General features: G+C 42.9%; 1 protein-coding gene across 18 annotated transcripts in view; it reads left to right on the top strand.

Moving 5' to 3' along the window:
• The first annotated feature begins 2,248 nt into the window (after positions 1–2,248).
• The window catches only part of PTPRJ (protein tyrosine phosphatase receptor type J), a 73,922-nt gene continuing 53,116 nt past the window's right edge, over positions 2,249–23,054 (top strand). For 8 of the 18 annotated variants that reach the window (XM_051803988.1, XM_051803997.1, XM_051803990.1 and 5 more), the window contains exon 1: positions 2,252–2,425. In XM_051803988.1, coding sequence (XP_051659948.1) covers positions 2,366–2,425 — 60 coding nt within the window. In that variant the 5' untranslated portion in view covers positions 2,252–2,365. Of the gene's footprint in view, positions 2,426–23,054 lie in introns of all 18 variants that reach the window. The other 10 variants (XM_051803999.1, XM_051803991.1, XM_051804002.1 and 7 more) reach the window with 4 other exon arrangements.

The raw sequence follows: 23,054 nt of genomic DNA, 5'->3' as shown, positions 1-23,054 counted from the left end.
GGATCCAGACAGACTCAGTGTGGTGAAAGGAGTTTAGCTTCCTGTAATAGTGATGTAGCTGCCCAGCTGCTCTCTGGAGCAAGGAATTAACATAGAAATACAATGCCCGTCGCTTCTAAATTGGGTTCTGTGGCCTCTTAAGAAGAGAAGAATGAGTGAACTTGAGAGCCCAGGGATGTCTAGAGTCTGGGGATGGCAACATCAGTTTGGAGATACTTAGAAATTTGAACAGATCAGAATCCCACTTCTTGCTCTCTCAGTGCATTTTCCAAGTTTTTTAAATTTATTGAATTTTTTTCTTTCAGGGCTGGCTGCCATTACTGCTTACATCAGTGGAGAGATTCCCACTGAATTTCAAGGGCAACTGGATTAGTTACTGGTTGCTGTACTGAAAAGGCATGCAATTAAAAAAGCTACCACATTGTTCTCACTGGGCTGGAGCCAAGGATGACCAAGTGTGCTTGCTCAAGTTCAGCTGTGCACTGTCACCCACGAAGGCAGTCGGCTGCACTTAGGATGCAACCCAGACAATGGAACCTGGCCTGGCCAGAAGCTGCAGTTTGGCAGCTTAGACCCACTGGAGCTCTGACCAGGCACAGGGAGCAGCTACGAGGGATTTCTTTTAGGAGTCAGAGCTGTAATTTCCAAATGATAGGTTTATGTCAGCACTGCAGCTGGTGAGACTTCTGTCAGCTGTGTGGTTTACCAGGAGGAATCTTCAGCTGGAAAACAATTCTCAGGTGCTTTGCACTGAATGGAAAGTGATGAAAAGGTGGTTTTATTAATTCTTTTTGTATAGTGTATACTCCCTAGCATTTAAAAAATACTTTTCTGAAGTAATTATTTCCTACAAATCTTATTGATATGAAGGGGTGCCCTACACTGTTTAACTCCAGCTATAAGTCTCAACCTCCCAAACAGTAAGGTATCTATGTGCCTTCAGAGAACCATAGAACAGTTTGGGTTGGAAGGGACCTTTAAAGGTGATCTAGTTCAACTCCCCTGATAAGCAGCAACATCTTCATTGGGATGCTCAGAGCTCTGTACAACCTGACCTCTAATGTTTCCAGGGATGGTACATCTACAACTGCTCTGGGCAAGCTGTTCCAGTGATTCACCATGCTCATTGTAAAACTTTTCTTCCTTATATCTAGTCTGAATTGACTGTCTTTTAGTTTATAAAAATTACCTCTTGTCCTATCACAACAGGCTCTGCTAAAAATTCTTTTCCTATCTTTCTTATAAACCCATTTTAAATACTGAAGGGCTGTAATATGGTCCCTCTGGAGTCTTCTAGACTGAACAACCCCAATGTCCTCATTCTTCTGAGTCTTCTCATGAACTCCTGTTGAAATAGTTGCTTCCTTAATGCTATGCATATGTTTTGAGGGCTCAGAAAAGACAGGGAAATTACAAACATGTGAGCTCAAAACTTTTGAGAAAATGACGACTGCCAGTGTTTCCGTAATTAAAGATATGCTCTCTAAACTGTCCCTGTCTCTCCTTTTCCTTTCTCCAAGATGAATGAAATGTGAAACAGCGTATTAAGCCTAAGAAGTAAGTTAAGGTTATAGAACTAATTGCATTTGATGATGTCATGTCCCTTTTGATGACAAGGATAAAACATGTCCAAAACAGTGCCTAGAGAGGGAGAGGGGGGACTGCCTGGGGGTGATGGATGGTGCAACAAACGGAGCCACTCACTGCAGCAAACCCACGATCCCCTCGGCCGGGCTCATTTGCCCCTTACCCCGCCGGGGGCCCTGTGCGGAGCGCTCCCGCCGGCGGAGGGGCGGCCGGGGCAGCCCCCGGGGCCGGGGTTAACCTCGTGTTACCGCCGACCCTCTCGCAGATCGCCCGTCCCCGGGCATCGTCCGAGGGCCAGGGCGCTCCCCGCGCCGCCGCTCCCTCTGGGGGTGCGCACCGCGGCCGGGAAACTTTCGGAGGGAACCACTTCCTCGCCCGCCCTGCTGGGGGGAAATGTCAGATGCCGGGCGGGAGAGAGGGAGGGGTGAAGGCGGGGAAGGGCCAGCCGCAGACCCTCCGCCCGCTGCAAGATGGCCATTTAAGCCCTGGGCGAGGAGCGGGCGGGAGGAGGCAGCGGTGGAGGGAGGTGACCGGCCCGGCTCTCCAGCAGCCGCTGTCCCGCTCGCCCCCTCACTCCGCCCCGCGCACGGCTTCCCCCGCGGCTCCCGTCCCCCCGCCTTTCCTTGGGGCGGGCAGCGCTGGAGGGAGCGGCGGCGGGCGGGGCGCGGGGGAGGGCCGGGGCGCCGGGCGGTGCGGGGCGGCAGCCCGGCCATGTCTCCGGCGGAGGCGGCGTCGGGCTGAGCGGCCGTGCGCGCAGCGGGGAGCGCTCTCCGCCACCATGAGGCGGCTGCCGCTGCCCCTGCCCTGCCTCCTGCTGCTGCTGCTGCTGCCGGCCGAGGTGAGACCGCCGTGCGGGAGCCGGGGGGCTGCCGCACCTGCCCCCGCCGGGGCTGCCCCACCGCGCTGCGGGGAGCGGGCGGCCGGCGGGGCAGGTGTGCGGCCGGAGCTGGGGCTTTGTCCCGCAGCGGCTCCGCCGGTGCCGCCCGGGGAGGGCAGGGCAGGCTGGGGGGGCCCCGGCGCTCACCTGGGGCGGGATCCCCGCGGCCTCGGCTTCCGCCGGCTCTCCCCGCCTGTCCCCCCCGGGGGTCTGAGCCCCGCCCGGCCGCAGCGGGGATGGGGTAGGGTGAGACCCTGCGGTACAGCCGCGTGGCTCCTGTCGGGGCGTGAGGCTGCCCCGGTTGTTTACCCCGCTAAAAGCTGCCTTAGGTAGAATAGGGACGGCTCCCGTCTCCCCAGCGTTGTAGCCTGCCGTCCTCGTGTCGCTGCTGGTTAATTAGTAATAGGTTATTTGCGCATTGTCCGTGACGGTGGTGCACATCACCCGCTGGGTTACAGCCTTCAGGCTCGGTGTGGAGTTTCCACGGGAAAATCCTGCCCTGTGCGGAGTGAGCAGACCTGGCGATGCAAGGCAGCAGGAGGACTTTGCCTGCACACTTGGGTTTGAGGCCCTGCTCTGTTCCCAGGTGTGTTTCAGGATGTTCTTCCAAGAACACTTTTCAGTGATGTAAATCAGAATCGCTTGCCAGGTGACCCACTGACAGCGTGCTGGCATAGACTTTCACCCCGTGCTTCTCTCAGCTGATAGATTCCTGGTGTTCCCGCAGGAACACTTCATGGCTGCTGCAAATGCTAATGTTTTGGGGTTTCTTGAACTTTTGATTCCAGATGTACCTCCTTGGCCTCTCTGCCTCAACAGTTTCTGCTGCAGAAGTGTGAACGTGTATTGGGATGAACCAAGGTGCTCAGTAATTTTTGGTGACAGTTCTGCCTGAGAGCTGCAGAACAGAACTGTACCACTGCTTTAGTTTAACTATTTTTTCCCCCTATCTTACACTGGTGCTGGCTTGTAATTGGAGCCAATGACTACTGTAAACCTTTGCTTCCTTCTCCTTTTGTGTCTTTCAGTTTGAGGTACCTTGCAGTGTTTTGTCATTCCATCTGTTTGTTGTTGTACCAAGCCTAGGCTTAAAAATATCTTCTAAATAAGAGCTAAAACTGAATTGGGTATCAAAGTACTCCAGCATTTTGGAAAAGCTCAGAGCAGGCCTGGATTGTCCTTGGGTATAGCCTTGCAGGATCTGTCTACCATGACCTCTATGGTTTGTAGTTTTTCTTCTCAAGCTGAATCTTGTGACATAATGATCTACTTCTAACATTTTCTAAGCCAGGGTCTTAATTGGTGTCTAGTATGATTAATAATAACATGAAAAAAAAATAGACCCTCTCCTCAATTACATGTAGTTATATTTATGAACTCATCATCTTGGGACCCAGCTGCAGATTCTCAGGTAGGTCCTGTCATCCGCAGTGGTATCAGAGTTCCCATCAACAGGAGGACACAGATCTGCAGATTCTGGTGTGGCTCGTAATTTTAGGTAGGAGCTCCCCAGCTCCTGGTGTCATTACTGAAAACTGAGAAGACAACAGTCTCATTTGTGACTTTAGGTGTACCTGTGAATGTGAAAGCTGATGCAAGGAGGTCTTCATTCACCAGACTTCTTAACTAGTGCTGATCAGCACCTGGTGAAGTTATGAACATTAGGAGCACTTCCTTTATCTACAGAGAGAAGTGGGGAGAAATGCCCCTTAGGAGCTTTTTCCTTAGAGTAATAGGATGTAAACTGAGTCCTTGCTGATGGTGTGATTCTGCAAATCATCCATGGATTTGAAATGACTAAATTTCCCTGTGTTCACTTACGGAAGGTAGGGTGGGATCACTCATGTGTGAAAAGGTCGTTTATATTGCCTGTAAGCAATAAGGATGCAGAATAAAGCCTTGCTTGGATGGAATCCTGACTTTAAGCGCTATAGTCTTGTTGTCCATTCCAAGATGCGTTCACATATCAGGATGTTCTCTGACAGGGCACACTTTTGCGCTTTGTGTTGGGTTCTTTGCATAGGCTAAGGCAGATATTGGAGTTGGCGGTTGTTGCTTGTGGTCTGGCATGTGCTCAGGTGCAGGGACGTGGCCTGGGACTACCTGGTGAGGTATTTAGCTGGTGTAAGAAGATGACAGCAGCTGGCAGGACTGTCAGGCATGTGGCACGAGCTGGACTTTGTGTGTTGCCAGTAAGAACTATTGCGTCTTGTCTACAGTCTCCCAGCCAGCCCCTGAGCGGAAAGGCGGCAAGTTGGATGGAAGTGGCTCTTGGCTGGATCTGGCCTCTGCACTGCCTTTCAGATGACTGTGGGGTCGGTGAGGGGACAGCAATCCTTACACAGACAGCATTGTCGGCCCAAATACACGCAAGGACTGGGAAGCAGCCCAAGCTATGGAAGGACTGTGTCGTGGCAGATCTGGAGGGGTGTGACTGGCATATGATCTTTCTGTGGTGTCTTTTACTCAAGGATAAGCATCTTCTGTATTTTTGATTAATTCCAACAGAGTGGGCAAGGTTGGAGTTGTTTAAAAGCAAACCTTGCTCTGTGTGTTTTTATTGAGAGTGATTATATTACTGATAATGACAACTAATGTCTACTACTAAAAGAGCAATAGACTTTTAAGCTCTGGTGTTTGTGTGCTTATTTTGGTGCTTAGAATTATAAATGCCTTTTATGTGGACCTAATAGCTTGTTCTTACAGCTTATTCCATGCACAAAACTACTGATAATGTGTGAGTTGATTATATAGGATTATGACTTAATTACTGGTCTGAATTTCCAACTGAGGAGTTTAAATGAAGAACCGTCTTATCTCAAATGTGGGCTTGCCATGTGTGCATGTTGCATGTAAGATAACTTCTGCTATATATTGGTCATTATTAATCATCCTTAATCATTCTTGTTGATTATTCTCCTATATAGTAATCTAAATTTTAGTTTTTGAAATTATTCTGGGTTATCTTCAGCACATGCAAGAAATACTTAATAGTAAGTACCATCTAACAAAAGTATTTTGCAAATACTTTATGGTAGGTCTACATACAGCTCATTTAGAGGCTTTAAAAAGAATAAAGCTTTAGAAATGTGAGGCTCCCTTGCTGCTACTATATGTGCACTTCTGGGGTAAAAGCCTTTAATGGCCACTGTTAGAAGCAAGGGTATGAGCATTGCTTATCTGGAGACCTGAGCAGGCCTGAACATACACAGCATAGGCCAGAAAGAGAAGCTGTAGCTGCGAACTGAGTGTGCTTGTGTCGGAGGAGCTTAGAAATATACTTTTCATCTGTCAGGACAAGTTATTTTTATATGATGACTGACAGTTGATGCTGAAGTGCAAGGGCTTTCATTTTTGTCTGAAACTGCAACACAGGTTAATTTCCTGTGCTTCTTTATGTTCCTCACAAAACCCCACAACACAAGCACCTTCTGCAGTGCTCAATAGATGCTTTGTTTCCAGTGTGGCGTGGATGTGTGTAGTGCTTCCTTAGCGGCATAGGCTGGCTGCACATTGCAGCACACTCAGATGATTTCCAATACTTTGTGTCTCCAGCCAGCAACACACAACAAAATATCTTCTTCTGCATGTTTGAGATCAGAATTCAGGCCCACAGTGGAAATGTTGCCTGTGCAAACAGACACGCTATTATTAGTACTTCCTCAATTATGTGAGCTACATGCAAGTCTTTGTTGAGAATTTTCATGGCATGTAATTTTTTTTGGTTGGACCTTCTAAATATGAGCGAAATTGCTACTGTTTTAAAATCTTTGGTTGTTCATTGTATAGGGCATAATCCGTATAATTTTAATCTATGCATTTCCTTCTTTCTACTACAATTACAGTGTATCGTAGAGTGAGCATTTTGACAATGTTAAAGAGTGGTTGGGGACTGGGAATTTGATGTTTGTAGGTACAAAGCCTATCTCATGTTGTTTACTTGGGGTTTATGCTTGCCTGCTTGAAAGAAGATTCCCAATATGAGCCAAGGAGAGAGAAGCCATTAAAACAGTCAGTGGCTGCACATCTGGTTGTTAGCCTGATGTGACTGCTTTTAGTTAGACTCCAAAATTTGAATGTAAATAGTAGCTTGAACATCATGAAAGGCTGCTGGAAGTGTAGGAGGAGCTATTTGAATTTTCTCTATCAGAGAGGGCCTACTTCTATGTAGAAATGGGAGAGTGAAAGAGAACCTTGCCTTAAATGGAGCTATCAGTAGGAAATTAATTTTCAGCAGGAGATGACTGTGCAGGGGAGGACTTTAATTGGTGGGGGGGGAAGACAATGAAATGTAGGTGAGCATGTGCTAGTATGAAGTGATAGAAAACAAAGAGAGTTGGGAAAGAGTGATCAGGCATGTGCAGGAAGGGAAGAACAAAACATATGCACTGCTCTAGAAGGCTGCATCAAGGCTTTTCTATAAGTGCTTTCCAGCTGTTCCCAAATGTATCTGCACATAAACAGGACCCCTGGGGCTATTAATCCAAAATTCCAGGAGAAAATCCAAGACTAAGTGGGAAAAGTATTTCTGTAGTCCAAAAAAGAATGGACATGTATATGGGGTCCAGCTAGAGCTCAACTGATAAATTTGTGGCCTCATTTAGTTGTCTTCTATGCCATTTGTGGGCATCCAGTGGAAAAGGCAGGGGAAGATATGGCCATGTCCTTCCACAAATGTTGGTATTTGGCACATCACTGAATGCAATTAGGGTTATTTTCCTACCATCATCAGGAAATTGGAGGAATCCCTTGATATTAGAAACCACAGAGTCCAACCATCACTGTTTTCCCTCTGTGCTCTATGTGAAGATACCAAGGGCCCATGTAGCAATGCAATAGGAGAAAAGGTAACTGTGCTTTTAGCTGCATCTCAGAATAGAAGAAATTGTACCAACAGCTATAAATGGAGGAAGGAATGATGCTGGTTTCTGCTGTGGTACCAGACCTGTGGGGTCTGGAACTGGCCTTGGCTTTACATGGTGCTTCAAACTCAGTTGGTATGTGTGGGGAAGTGGGCTAAAGCCTGTGTTTGACAGGAGTACTACTGTAGGAAGGAGAAGGGACTACTGTAAGGATCACCTTCAAACTCTCCTAACCAATGCTTAGAAGTCCTTTTCTCTCCAGTGCTGCCTATCTGCTTGCTCTTAGTCTCCTTTTCCTATTTTTTTTGTACCTCTGATTTGTTTGGTACACATGTGACTTCTCTCATTGTTTTGTACAGTTTTAACCAAACTGAACAACTAAAAGAAATACCTAGTATGTCACTAGGAAGTTCCTAATGCATGCAAAGTTTTTGTTGTGTACTGCATCTGAGCTTCTATTTTAAGGTTGAGAATGTGGGAGTTCTCTTTACATGTAGGGTTGGACGTTTTGTTTATTGGAAGGTCTTCATGGTTTTTTGGTTGATTGGTTTGGCTTTGTGGTGTGCAGGAGAATGCTGACAACGTAGTGTAGTACTATTTTCTGTGTACTCTGCACCATATGGGCCAGAGATTGAGTATAAGGAATAATTTGTGTGAACTTCACCCCTATTTCCCCCATTGAAGGTAAGAACTTTTTGCTTCTGAGAGTGTAAAATCATCACGTAAAGACTTGAACATCAGGTCCAGAACTTACTGTAAATTACAGTCTGTCTGTAGCCTGGTAAGCAGATGCAGACTCTTAGTGTATCTGTGTTGGAGGCCGTGGGTGCTTGAGGAAGGGCAAGGGTGACATGTGATCCTGGCTCTGAGAGAGTCTCTTCTGAGCCCAGAAGTGCTGGAGCCCTCTCTCCCATCATAGCCCAGGTGGACGGAGGGGCAAAGCGCCTGGGAGCTTGTCCCTTTTAGGCTGCTGTATTTTTATCTACAACACAGCTGGCTCTGTGATTAGGTGCATTCACAGATTAATTCCTTACTTCCTTTTGGCAATATTTTGGTAGGGTTTTCTTTGTGTCTGCCAGGTTGCAAGCAGTTGGGCTAAACCTAGCCTGCATGTGAGTGCCATCCAAAGAGGGGTTATTTGTGCAAACCAGCTTTGTGGAAACCCAGGGTGTCCTTGGTCATTGAGGGATCGTAGCTTGGCGTGGGTTTAAATGCATATTTAAAAACCTCTACTTTTACTAGTTCAGCGGGATTTTTTTTTTTTTTTAATAGAGTGTGTCAAGATGAATCATTTGTGGTTATCTTGGTAGATGAGTGGTAAGATAGGGGACCTTGCAAACCTGTAGGAAGACTCCTAGCCAAGGTTATGATGTTACACATCTTGCTCTGTTTGCCGATGGTTTGTCTCTTTGTGGATGTCTCTGGAGGGTGTTTGCACACAGGAATGCTGGTGACTTTTGTTTCTGCATTCCCCATCATGGTGGAGCTTCGGCTGAGCTTTCAGTCGTTATTTCCTCTTGCGTACTTGGATTCTACTAAGTTAGAGCATTTTGAATCATCTTCCTTGTTTATTTTCTTATGTACACACATGAACAGGTCACTGCTGGCAAGTCTATTTCTGCGTACCTGCTTTTGAGTCCTCTTTTTTTCAGATTATAATTTCTACCAGCTCTGTTTCTGGAAATAAGGGAAGAGCTGTGCAAAGAATACCCAGCTGGAGGATTGGTTTGTAAGTGCTGTATTGATTAATGAGACTGGAGGATGCTGCAAAGGATGGGGCCATTGCCAGAAAATGCAGCAACTCAGTTTTGGGGCAGGCCAGCTTACACGTGCAGCAAAGCATGGAACTATATATGATTTTACAGACTGGGAAAGCTTTCTGCTGCTTCCCTGAAGCAGTTGTTGTGCCTCCGGTGTCAGTAGTCCCTATAGGTAAATGGAAGTTGCTGCTTCTTTGCTGCCTTTCCTCCCCAGGGTTTCCTTGTGCCCGAAGTGGCTCACACAACTGATTCCCAGACCATTCCCTTGAAATTTTGAACTTAATTTTGCCAAAGATAGCATGATGAGATGGGCAAAGGGGAAAACTGCGAGACTACTTTAGTTAGCTTCATCTGCCTGCAGCGTGTATCAGCTTAAGTACAATTGACTTGTTCCTGTCTGATTTCATAGTAAGAGAGATCACATCTTTGTCTTCATTTGTATAAACTTACTCTGCTTTGTGCAAGGTGGCCTGTGTGTTTTTGAAGTGGAAAGGGCAGGGAGGATGCTAGAGTGGTAAATAGTGTCCATCTGAAAATGGACCACCAGCTACATCCTGGAACAGGAAGAATAGCCCTGATAGGAAAGGGGACCAGTTTGCTGTGCTGGCAGGGATTTGGGGCAAATGACCTCTCGGAGACCAAGATGTACCTTTGGCTGACAAAGAGAAGGACTTCTACTGTTACCCTCTGGGGTGCAGGTGAAAGAAATACACATTATCAGGCAGTAGCAGTGTGGAACCACCGAAAGGTATTGACTCAGCCTTGCTGGTGGTTTCATTACATTATTAGGCATGCCATGGTCTCAGTGTACTTTTTAAACATTAAAATGTGACTTATTATGAAAAACACTGTGAAGGGAAAAAATGGGTGCCTGTGGCTGGCATCAAATTTACATATGTTTAGTTTTATTGTGTTAAGAAGGGAGTTTAGGGTTTTCCTGCTTGTGAGATCATGCTCTCTGATTCTACCAGAGCTTTACATACTTATAAATACCTCAAACTGAGAACAGCAATAAATAGATAGGGTCCTTTTAGATCATCATATTCGGTTTTCTTTAGGTTTTTTTTCTTCCAGTGAAAGCAGATAAGGGAATTCTAATGTCTTCTTGACACTACACATATTATAATCGTCCATTTATAACCAAGTTTGGAATCAGGTTCATGGCTCCCTGCTGTGTGAGTTACTCTTGAAATTCTAGTGTTCTTTCCATCTCCTTGCAGGGTCAGCTGCTTCTTCTAATACTAGGCCTGAAGTTCAGTACCAATAAAAATGTCCTTGTTCTGATATGATTTTTTTGTAAAGTAGACTGTGCCTGGTTAATTGAGGTCTTTGATGGTTTCACCTTCTATGGATTTATACTTTTTTTTTTTTTTAATGGAAAGGAGAAATATGGGAAGTGTAGCCACAGTTTCCTTTCCACAGTCTTTGTAAATGCGTATCTTCAACAAAACCCCCCACACCAAAAAAAAATAAAAAGCTCTTTCTTTGGGGAAGTTCATTATCTTTGGTTCAGTTTGCATAACTCTTTGAGGGGAATTTACCTCAAGGGACTAGTTCCATGCTGATGAGCACCAGGGAGAAATAAGCTTTGAGGTCAGAATCTGGCCTTTTTAGCTGGCATACTATGGATGCCACAGACACAGGCCTAGTGTTTTAGACTCAGGGTTTCTGACAGATGTTGTATCTGACAGCTGATGAAAGGAGGCCGACATACTCTCACGTGAGATAAAGGAGCAGCATCAATATTTGCCAAATAAAAGTATTTTTTTTTAAATTATTATTCAATATCTCTCTGCAGTTCAAAATCCTATTTCTGAGATGAAAGAAAAAAAATGGGAAAATTTTTGTGAAAGTTCTTTTTGCATTTTTTTAAAGTGAGTCATAGACTATCCAGTTATTCTTTCTGATTAACCTTGTACTAGTTTTAAGACTTCTAACAACCAACTAAAAAAACCCACACTTTGTTGGTACTGTTAAATCAAACATGTTCACTTGAGTGATCAGTGATGAGTTAAATGTATTCCTACATCTGTGTTAGAATAATTGAAACTATCTCTAAGCCCATGCAAAGCACTGGTAGGTATTGGTATTGTGAATGTGTTAACTGAAATCCAATTTTAAGAAATAATTATGGGAAAGGACAAGGCTGTAAGATCTGGAATTAGATCTGTTGGGCCTTTGTTCTTTAATCTCCATAACAATGAAGGTAATTGTATGTATATAATAAATCTCAACAATAGTCTCCTTTGTCCCTATTAAAGGAAAGAAAACTTTCCTTTGTCTGTAACTTATCAAGGACTTGCATTTGGACATGTTAAAATTTCTGAGAGATAGTTCCAGATAAAAAAGCTAGCCAGCTAACAGAAGCAGAAAAAAAATTCTTTTATGTGTTGAATCCGTTTGGAAATGGGCCATTTTTTCCAGTTTAACAGTTACAGATGAAATATTGTTATAAAATGTTTAGCCGTTTTTTCATAAGGCAAGACGTTAATGGCCAAGTCCTCCAGCACTATGTTAGTGCATTTTTATCTTCTTGTCTTTTTCTCCAGCTGTCATGATTTTTCACAATAGCTGAAAGGTAATTGATCTAAAATATAAATGTCTTAGCATATTTTTTGTGGATTTGAGACTGTGTAATTAAAGTGTAACTGCTTCTGAGCTTTTATTGTGTGTGCCTGATTCCTCTGTAACACTCTAATTTCTGAAGTCTGCTATACACTAGTCATAAAATATCCACAGTAAAGAAGCTAATAATCAGCTCTCTATAGTCATGACATTGAAAACCTAAAATACTTGGGGAAAAAAAAAGCTGTATCCTTAACTAACTTTATGATAATGTGCTTTAAAATAATCACCAAACATTCAAACTAAAAAAAAAATCCCCCAACCAGGCATTATATGCTTTTGGTGATTAAAATATCATTAGTTTATTAAAATAACTAATTAAAATATAATTAGTTTATTGTACTCTGTATTAAGCTAACTTTCTTCTTTCTTTTCTGCAATATTTTGTGAAGTTCTGACAGTGCTGATGAGAGTTTTATGTGCTGAGCTCTAGCCAGCAGCAAATATTTGCAGGTGGATGCAATATCTGGAACAGCCTTAGGCGATACTCATTTCCCAGTACTAAAAGACAGTTCTACGGTATGTGGTTTAACTGGTATTTATTTAACTATTGTCTTCTGACTCAGTCTTCATAATTTCACTTGTATCTGTTCAACTATTTCCTGGTTCAGTGTGCGAAGCATAACACTGCAGAAGGAGTGAGCAGGAGGTCAGAGCTGATATTATTTACTGCAGAGCATGTTTTCCCCTCTTTTCCACCAGTAAAATAATTCTCTTCTAAATTTCTGAAAGTTTGAGCAGCCTACAAAAAAAAAAAAAAAAGAGGGCGTTCTTTTCATTGACTTGCACTGTTTTGGTTTTCGGCTTGCAGGAAGGGACTGCTGTCCATCTAGCAATGAAGTTATTAAGTCATTAAGTTAATGATTAAGTGATTTACACAGAGCAGCCCCTGCTCAATCCTAGCAAAGCCATTGCCTGCTTGCTGTGCTGTTGCTGGACAGAAGGTCATTTTTGAAAGCCTTTGCTGTGCCTCACAGGTTATGCTTGCATGCAGGATCATGTGCAGTGCATTTATGATTTATAAGCAGTGATTCGTCCGATGCCTAAGTTTAGGCCTGTTCACAACAACTGACACAGTTGCTACTTTTTATTTATTTTCCATCTCCTCTTCAAGTTAGGAAGAATAATAAGTTGTAATGCCCAGCTCTGCTAAAGATCAGTTGCTGCAGATGATGCGAGTCTCCCACACTGCTGTTCCTGCTAGCTGGCTACCCTAGTTGCTTCTTCTCTCTCCTAAATGACTTTTTTAATTGAAAAAAGGGAAGATGAAAAAGAAAACAGATATCTCATCTGTAGACATTTATTCAGTACTTGCTACATGTGGTATTTGTCACTATTGTCTTCAGATTTCCTCAAAATTAATTCCAACTATGTTAATCTGAGTTTTGCAGTGAAAACTGGTCAGTTGAACATTTTGTCTTCTCCTGTAGAAATGTGTGGAAAAGATGGGAGATAAGATACTGCCAAACTTTGGTTTCTCTTTTGAGCAAAGACCTCCTACTTCTTCCTTTCCCAAAGTTGTCATCTTCCAGGGAATCCATAGGACTGATGAAATCCAGATGGAGTTTTGATGATTAAGTTAATGACTGAGGAGTTTTAGGACTTACAGTAGGTTGTTGTGTCAATATTTGTCTGAGAACATGGGATCTGCTCACTCCTCATATCTTCTCTTCACCCTTTCCTCCCCTTTATTGCGCTAGTTGTGTTTTGTGACCTGGAGGTTGTAAATGCCATGGGACATTGCATTTGTACATGGCTACTACTAAGGAATCTTGATGGGGTTAGGGTCTCTGGCAATGACTTCAAAATAAAAATCTTTCTCAGTCAACAGGTTCATGTAGGAACTCAACATAGTGCCCCACCACACCTGTCTCCACCAGGATTCACTTCTGCTCACCAACTGTATCAAAAATGAGAGCTGGAGGGGAAAAAAGCTTCCTTCATACAACTTCCTCTATTTTGTGAATACAGTGTTCCTTTTTGATCATGAATGGGTTATAAATCAGACAAAAGCTGGGTTGTGGGGTCTCATCGCTTTCTTCTCTAAGTGAATTGGCTAATTCTTGGTGGGTTTGTAGCTAGGAGAGGCATTCCTTACATCAGTCACAGATGGGGAAGGGGTTCTTGTGCTGCGAGAAAGACATTCACCTCTAGACACAGGGCAGCCTGTGGTAAACCACTTGATTGCTTGGGAAGAGGGAGTAGGAGTGTCACTGAGGCTGTACAAAACAGCGAATATCACCCTGGATACTTGATGTGTCATGGAGCAAGTCCCACTTGTCAAACAGCTACTCATAGCAAGTTAGGGCAGTGGGAGGCATTGGGATGCTGGGGAGCAAACTGTGCCTCCGACCTTATGAAGGGATGGTACATGGCAGTGCAGATCCTGCTGAGAAATTGAGGCTAAAGATAGCAACCATTATATTCAAATGGTGCAAAAATCAGTATGCTGGTAAAATGTCTGTTGTAAATGACTTCCCTCAGGCTGTTCCAGCTCTAGACAGTGTGTATTGTACAGAACCGAAACAAACCTGTTGTTACCTTTATACAGCAAATCCTGCTTTTTGCTGAGGAACAAAATCTACAGTTTGTTTCTGGATGTCCTGTAGTGCTGTGACTGGTCTTGTGGGCAGTCTGTGGTTTGTATGTATTGGGTGGTGTTTGAAGGACTCTAATTTGAGATGTTCCTGTTCCTGCTTTAATGCAGAGAGCTAAACTAGAACCGTGTGTGGGTACAGTTGAGGAGGACATGGAAAAGTAAGTGTATGAGAGGCTACTTGAGCTTGGGGTGTATTCACTCTTTCATCATGTCCATCTCTACGGAACCAAAAGCAAAGACAAGTTTCTAAAGAAAAGGAAATGTGTTGTTGGGGGAGGATGATGAGTAAACACAAAGTGGACATGAGGAGCAAGATCGCTGCAGCCTACGTAAGTTAACAGCGTGTCTCAGCTGTTGAAGCAGTGCCCAAATATGTGCTGTTTCGTTACACAGAGCTGAACTATATTTTCTCCGAAATAAAACTGACCAGTCCACCTCCTTCTTTTTAATTACATCCTGTTGGGATGAGACATCCCTTCCTGAAATGAGAGAAAGATAAAATTCACACATGCGCCTCAGACCTTTGCATGCTTGACAGCTGTGATAATATGGCACTATCCTCTGTAATTTGGGTACTGCTTAAAAGTGATAAAAGGCATTTCTACACAGCTAGTGTTGAACTTGCAGGCTCTTGCTATATGAGATCACCAGCTGTGTGCTGCTTACAACGAGGTGATGATAATCAGTGTCTACTGATGGTCAACTCATGATGATCTGAAAGCTTAAGGAGGAGTGAGCCTGTCTGGTTCATCTCCTGCACCACACTGTAGCAAAGTCTCCAGTCTCTACAGTAACTGCTGTTGAGGGGAGGATGTGATTGGTGTTACTGTTTGCTTATTTGTAATTCAGGGTATTGCTCAAAGCTCCCTAGATAGGAGTGGGGTTACCTTGTTTGTTGTGAAAATGAATAGGAAGGCAGTCTGTTCTGAAATGCCCAAATGAATGTTATTATAAGCATGCCAGCCCTCTCATCACAGAGTGCTGTTGTAGACATTTCACCTTGCCTGGATGCATTTTGAGATGTAGATGGAGGATGTCCCAGTGCAGCTCCCCCTGTACAGCCTTGCCAAGAAGTGAGTTTGTCTGCTTGGATTTTGGGGCAGCCTTTAAGCTGAGGTGAAAGTCTGCCCAACTGGGTTCTGGGGGCATTGCAGCTGAGCAGGTGCCTGGGAAGATGACCCACTGGTGCCTTGCAGATCTGGATCCTCTCCCATAGGATTAACTTCCTGGTTTGACTTTAGACCTGCCTCATTACTCAGGACATGGCTGGTGATCCTAACCCTGGGCTGAGCCTGGGTACCATTCCTTGCAGGGAATGACATACTTGGGTACCATGGCAATGCACACCTGGCTGGTGGAGCCTCCACCTCCTGCTGTGCTGCCCTGCTCAGCTCCCTGCTCCCCTTTCCATCTTCCCATGCACTTCCCTTACATGTGTCTTCTGACTATTTCACCTGATTTTGCCCTGTCCTCCTTCCCCACTCTCCCTCTCCTTCCATGTATAGGTTAGTAAGAATTGCTTTCAGTGCTTGATTTAGCATAGAGCAACTACTAGTAGCTTTATGATGCGTTTATTCCCCTCTGCTCCACTTCTGCAAAGGCTCCAATAGCCACAAGTCAATTAAGACTTTTTATTTTGATATCCCAAGTGTCTATGATTTATGTAAGCTTTTCCTAGCTACAGCAAGGGCAGCCTCAGCGAAGGAAGGACTAAAGGGGTTGCAGAAAGCCCGTTTCTTGCCAGACCATAAGGAAAAAAGGTCTTCAGGGTATTTAGCAATTACAGATAATCCTGTTATAACTTCAAGTAAGTGAAAGCTCCACCCATTCTAAGTTTTCTTAATGCAAGTATGGACAGCCTTTCTCATAGCATTTCTCATACTTGTTTCCGAACCAAATACATCTTGTTTTCTTAAGTCTTCTCTGTATATACATAATTTCAGTTTGTCATCTTGATTGAAAATCCTTCCCTACTAACCCAGTCTTTTACACAGTTCCCTATTATATATTATTTTAGAAACATGGCTGCTTTCATATTTTAGCATTTTTAGCAATATGAAACTTCAGAATATGATTCCTCTTCAAAAAAGTCTATTTCTAAAATTCGGTCCTGTTCTTTACAGCTCTTTATCTCCCCCTTTCCTTTTCTACCTACACCTCAAGTAAAATTTTAGGTATGTGGGTGGAATGGGTTTTAGTGATGTGGGGGAAACAATTATATGCAGTGATGATGAGGAGGAATAACTGCCTGTTTAGCATGGTAGCGAAATATGTTTTTTGCAGAACTCAGATTGTAGTTACATGTGGTATATGATGTGGCTTCCACTTGAATTTTCTGTCATGCTTCTCTTTGGGTTTGGATATACATGTCACAGAATAGTTTTGTTTAATTTGTATTTATTTAGCTTGCTGAGGAGGAGGAGTGTGTTTTAATTGAAAGCAAAAATTCCTGTGAACCATATGCCTCACTTTTCAGTCAGCTCTAATTAAATTTCTTTTTCCTCCCTGATTTCAGGTTGTTTCCCCTTTGTGTGCATAAGTGAGAACTTATGTGGGAGATCCCCACCGTTGTCATTGTGTCACGGCCCTGTTTTATTATCTCAGTTCCGTCTGCATTGGTCAGACTTGCTAACAAAGATTGTCATTACAGACACATTTTTTTATATTGAAAGAGCTTATGATAAGTTAAATATTGCTTCTGTAGGTCCTTTGTATTTCAGAGTGATGATGAAAATCAATATATTGAGCCACTGGGGAAACTTCTGTTCTTGTATGTGGAGGATAAGGCACAAGGGTCTGAAGTAACATAGTGAACTGATGGCACACAGCTTGGACTTGCTGAGTTTCAGTGCTGCTGTGTGATTGCAAGAGGACCCTACTCTTGTTTTCTCTTTCTGCCAGAAAGTCATGTTTAATACTTAAGTCAGTTTTCATATAACTGTGTTTTATTTCTCATAACTGTAAGATAATAGGATACTTTAAGTAGCATTAGCCAGTTCAAGGATATCTGTATATATATATCTATATCCATGAGACTGTGTATGCCCACACATATATATTTGTAAATGTAGAACAGGAGAGAAGAAATGAGCCTTTAGTGAGAAATAATTTATTTTGGTATTTAGTTTTGTTTGTTTAGTATCAAGTATTGTTTGAAGGAGGCTAAAGGAAAAGGAACTCTGCATTGAGATAAGCAGTAGGAGAATAAAAAAAAAAAAAGACATGTACTTGGCTTAAATGATGTCCAGACTTACTGTGATATTTTCCAGGCACTAGTATTTTCCTTTTTTGTTAAGATTATAAACAGTTGATTTTTGTTGAGTCTACAAAATACAAAGAGCCACAATATTAATACATTTAACTGTTCTTTAAATATGCATTTGAGTGCTTTGTTTTACTCCTCTGTGTTTAAAGAGGAACCTTGTTACAACAGGCTTTAACTTCTATAACTGATTAGGGACTCATTAGCTTGATAAATAACCATGTGATTAAGGGCAGGGGGAAAAAACTGGTGAATGGAATAGAGAAGTACTTCAATGCATTCACCTGAAGCCCTTACAAGGAATTTTATCAGTAGAACACCATCAGTCTTACTTCAGTGGCTCTCCTGTTTCTGTTAAATCGATCTGGGTGGGATTCTTTTCGCAGGCATTTTGTGTACCCACATCTCTGTAACTGAAGAAAAATCAAGCGTTTCTTCCAGCCTCAGCATCCCTGATGTTGGCGTGCCTGCCTGGTAAAAAGGGCTGTGCAGCTGGTGGGGATGTTGCAGTGGTGTGTATTTGTGAGTGCGGGTTTGATGTGGGTGTTTGAGCTCAGCAGTCCCTTGCTAGGCTGATCTGTATCCAGTCCAAATCCTTCTCTGGTGTGAAGGTGATGTGTTGCAAATACATTCCAGTGTGGGGATGGAAAGATGGGATGAGTTGCCTGGGGTTCAGCACAGGCGCTGAAGGTCTTCCATGCTGAAGTGGAACCTGCTAGCTCGCTTTCCATCCAGCCCATCTTAAGGGGAATTTGGGTTTCTTTAATACCCAGGCTCGTGCTTGTTTGGGCCCTAGGGACTATAGCTCATTATATATAGGTTCAACAAGGTGTCATTTGAACTCCAGGAACCTGTTCTCTGAAGCTTTTGGTCACATCTCTTTGTTTTGCTGTCTGGATGATAGCACTGTGAACTTCCTGCTGCAAGCAAATTATTTCTGAAGAGGGAATTAAAAACCCCATGATGGATTTTATTCTTGCTATCAAGAATGTATTTTCCTATGAAAATGGAATCAATGGACATTTAAGTCACGGTCTACTGCGACATGGTAGAAGATTACTTATCTGTACTGATAGAGCTCTAAGAGGTTGGTTGCAAAGCCTGAATGTTTCCAGATATAGAAATAATGTCATGTTGTTATATCATGGTCTAGGGATACGTTGCCTTCAAATAGGAAAAATACATAATATTACTTATCTAAAAATGATTCTTTTCAAGAGGCACGTGCCAAGAAGCAGTGTACTGGGAAATAAGTTCAGTTATAACCAGAGGGGTTTTATTTTTATTAGCAGAATTGTTTGTGAATGAGCAATGGAGATAGTGACCTACAGGGTTTACAAAATGTGGGAATCTGCCTGTCTAGCCAGCACTATAAATAAATGAAAAAGGCTTTTGAAAGGTTTTTGTCAGTTCAATATACATTATTTTGTTTCACAAGTCTCCTTTGCTCCATTCTGTATATGGTGCTATTTATAACCTGGGGTGGAGGAAGAGTCTCTGGGAGTGGGTGATTCACAGACACAAAATAGGGCCATAAACAATGTTAACACTGTGGCATAATCTGATAAAAGCACAAACTTGGATAAAGAGTGCAGTGCTGTTCCTCACTGGGGCTGTTGTGTGGCAGCTTTTTCTCCCTTTCCACTGACCTTCTCTGACTTGCCAAAAATGCCATCTAGTTTCGCTTTCACAGAGGCCCAGCACTGAGTTGCCCAAGGTTAACCGAAGAGCAGTGCTATGGCTGAGCCTTCCCCAGGGAGTCTGTCATGCCTGACCCATCTGAAGAGTGTGTGTTGCTGCTGATTTTCTGGGACCTGGCAGGGGAGTCTCCAAGGACTTAAACAGCTGAGTTATCTGTCTCTGCTGCACCCTGGCCTGGGTGGCTGCAGAGAGCTTGTGTTCATGGCCAAAGGTAGAGTAATGATCGTATCACAAGCTGGGAGTTGAGTGATGAGTTAAGGAGATGTGTTCCCTCATGCTGTTCCTTTTGTGGGCACTGTCAGAGGAAATGGGGTGGATGATTTAGGAAAATATCCTGGAGCTTGCCTATGACTATGCTGAGGGACGGAGGGCAGATCAGACAGGAGCTGTTTTAGTAGAGTGAAACGGTATTTTGAGTGTGTGTTCTCCTTGTATAGGTAGAGGTAACTTAACTACCTCCAGGAATAACATATGTACTTCCTTGTGTGAACTAAAACGTTGACAAAGTCCAGGCTTATTTACTGAAAGAGGAGAAAGCAGAAGGATTATAAAAAGCAAGGGCATAATTGTTGCTGCTTCTATATGGCCGTACGTGGAGACCTTATTTGAGCTGGACTTTGAGGCACAGTGTACATTGCATGCATGTACATTTTCTTCAAGGCTGTTACACTCTGTTGGAGAGGAAGTGATTTGTCAAGTTTACCCAAGTACTGTATTGCAAACCCCATCCTAAAACTCAGGGTTCATAAGCGGGCTGCTGTATCTACAGAACTATGGTATGTCCAGCAAATGTTCAGTGAGTCGTGTAGCAGAGGAGTATGTGAAGACAGGAAGAAAAAGACCATAGGAGAGGAATTAAAGATGAAATTTTCCTGTACCCGTGAATGGGGATCCCAAAGTGCTTCCTGCTCAAAGCCTGTTAGAAAAAATCAGAAATATACTTTTGAGCATTCAAACCACAACAGAGATGAAAAGCACATAGAGTTTAAAAAAAAAAAAAGGGCAAACCCAACTAAATAAAAATACACAGGCAAAAGGGTGCACCCATGGTAGACAGGAAAATCCTATCTTTTGCTTTCTCCTATTATGGGAGGGGTCATTGTTTCTTTTTCTAGTAAAAGAATCCTTTTTTTAAAATGTCTGTGGGAAAGGAGAATAGTCTGAATTGAGTCTTTGAGATGTTGTATTACAGAGAGTCACAGAAAATGTACTATGCAAATGACTATCTGCCTTATTAGATGCCTCAATAGAGTTCATTGTCTCAATATTGCTATTATTGGAGATGGATGGACACTACGTGATTTTACCATCAGGCTGAAAAACTTCAGTGTTACAGTCTCATTGCTAGGGTAATAACAGTGCACTGACTTAAAGGAGAGAATTGAATTAAGGAGAGTGAAAGGTCCATTGCTCTGTCCATTTTAGTTTGTCTTTTGTAGACTGTGCATCATTTTAGGGGTCACAACAGGGGGGTTTGTGCTTTGTGGTCTTGGTTTTGTTCTTCTTTCATTGCTAATAAAAAGAAAGCTCTTTAAGGGGAGGAATCCTCTAGCACCTGCTGTGATTTTGCTTGATTTGGAGTTGAAGGAACACTGGTGTTGGTGGATGGTGGTGATGCTGGCACCTTTCTCAGGTGGATGCTGACTCTTTACCACCTTGTGTCCTTGTGGAGGAGGAACCTGTACTCCTTTACTCTCTGATGTCAGAAGTTCCTCATAGTACTGCTCTTGTCCTCTGTTAACTGGCTTCTTACCCATGGGACTGCTTACTGAGTCCCCCCTGACCCCTCACTAGAGCCTAAAGCAAAATCTAAATCCTGAGAGCTGCTGAGGTGTAAAAATCTGTCGAATGTCCTAGTCTGTGCACTGTCAGTTGCCCTTAAGCCTACTTTTGAGGTCTTGCTTTGGACGTAGTGTGTTGCATTACAAACGGACAAGAAAGCTGTCATTTCAAGCACCTGACCTATGAAAGCAAATTGGTGTTTCGTGGTGTGTGTTGAGTTTTTTGTTTGGGTTGGGGTTTGTTGTTTTGTTTTGGTTTTTTTTTTTTTTTTGTATATATAGAGCTTCTCAAATAGACATGGCAGGAACGTTGGCTATGAAGTTGTCAGAACAGATGGTCAGCGATACCCAGTATTTTTAGGTTTTATTTTTTCTGGGCATCACTTGATGTGCTGTATCTGACTACATTACAGAATGGGAATTTTCAGATAAAACTTTGGCTCCAGAAGTGTGTGTTTGGTGTTTCTATGGCCCTGTGGCAATAGTAAGGATCCATCATTGAGTGTTGAGCCACACTGCTGTTGTTGATGGTAGGATGCATCTCTGGAGTGATTTTGGTGGTTCTAAACCTAATATTTACTTCATTTGTTTCTTGTGGGGAAGGGGAAAAACCGAGTTTGCCTCTCTTTTATTGTTTGGTTAATATGTGTGAAAGTTAATGAGTAGCTAGAAGCAGCACAGGTAGACTGGAAAACAGGAACCTTACTCAGTGTTTGCTTTTCTTCCTTGTCTTTTCAGTTGTGGAGGGGATGAGGAGGGACTATTATTCATCAAAAAAGAAGTTCTTTACAGTCCCCAGCATTTCCCCCCAAATAACCAGCTGCCTCCCTTAAGTCCTTAAAAGTAGCACCTGTTATGCAGTACTCTGTAATAGGAATTAATAACCAAGGATTGCAATGTATACACGCTGCATGAGCCACAGAGAAGCTCTCAACATACCACACATACAGAAATAATATTATTCTGAATTTGGAGGCTTTGTTTTGTGTGCTTCATTGTTCTCCTAATTCTGCTACCTCTCCATGTGTCACCTAATGCTTATTTCCAAGGACAGCACAGCTGCCCTCATGGCAGACAACTCTGATGTGATAGTGAGAAGCCACTTGGCCAAAACCACAATTCTGTGGTGTGAACTTAAGCGCTGTCCTGCCCTTCTCCTTCATTTCACTAGAGCTGTGGGTGTGCAATGAGCTCTGCAATTGTAGAGCTGGCTAAATGTGCTCCTTACTTTTCCCTAAATATTAAGGAAATTTTAAATATCTAAGTATGTATTTTCCTTACAAATCTTTATGAAATAAAACGTAAATGTCAGAGTAAGACATGCTTCACTCTTATTGTGTCATTCAGCTTGGGGTATGTGCTCTAGCTTTCAGCATTTCAGTGCTGCTTATGAATGTTTAGTGAACTTTACTTCCTTTTGGATATATGAATAAGTCATAAAGCAACAGCTCTTCTGCTCTTCGATTTTTATTTTTTTTTTAATGATACTTTTCTACTGCTGTGACTCCTAACATGATGATTACTGGAAGTTCTTTAAAAAATAAAACCAGCCCCAAAACGTGTGTCCTTCCTCCTGGAGCTTTTGGCACCACTTTGGCCAAGTCAGTGTCTTGATTGCTCTGTGTTTTCAGTTGTGTTGCATGTGGCAGGCACATAACAGGGAAGGGAAAAGTACTGTAGGAAACAGTGAGATACATCTGTAAACCCAAGTCTTTGTAGATTTCAGGAACTGTGTTTATTCCTGATAAATATTTTCAGCTGATTAAAATCAGGGAAAAAAGTCTAACAGTGCAACTTTTAAGTTCTGTTTATGCTAAGCTCAGTGAATGCAGGGCTAACTTGTATCTTCCTTCTATCAATAGAGAGAATTTAAGAGTATGTTGGAAGAAAGATTACAGTAGTACAATTTGTTTGGCATGTACAGCAACAGAAATTCTGCTTTTCTCCTGCTCATCAGAAAAGTTTAGTGTACAAGATAGTGTACTGTTTTGCACTGAGCT

The sequence above is a fragment of the Manacus candei genome, unplaced genomic scaffold, assembly GCF_025592945.1.
Source record: "Manacus candei isolate 608988 ecotype Guabito, Panama unplaced genomic scaffold, ASM2559294v1 h1tg000060l, whole genome shotgun sequence".
In the NCBI taxonomy this organism is placed as follows: domain Eukaryota; kingdom Metazoa; phylum Chordata; class Aves; order Passeriformes; family Pipridae; genus Manacus; species Manacus candei.
The sequence above is the reverse complement of the archived record's forward strand: the minus strand, read 5'-3'. Positions and strand labels throughout refer to the sequence as shown.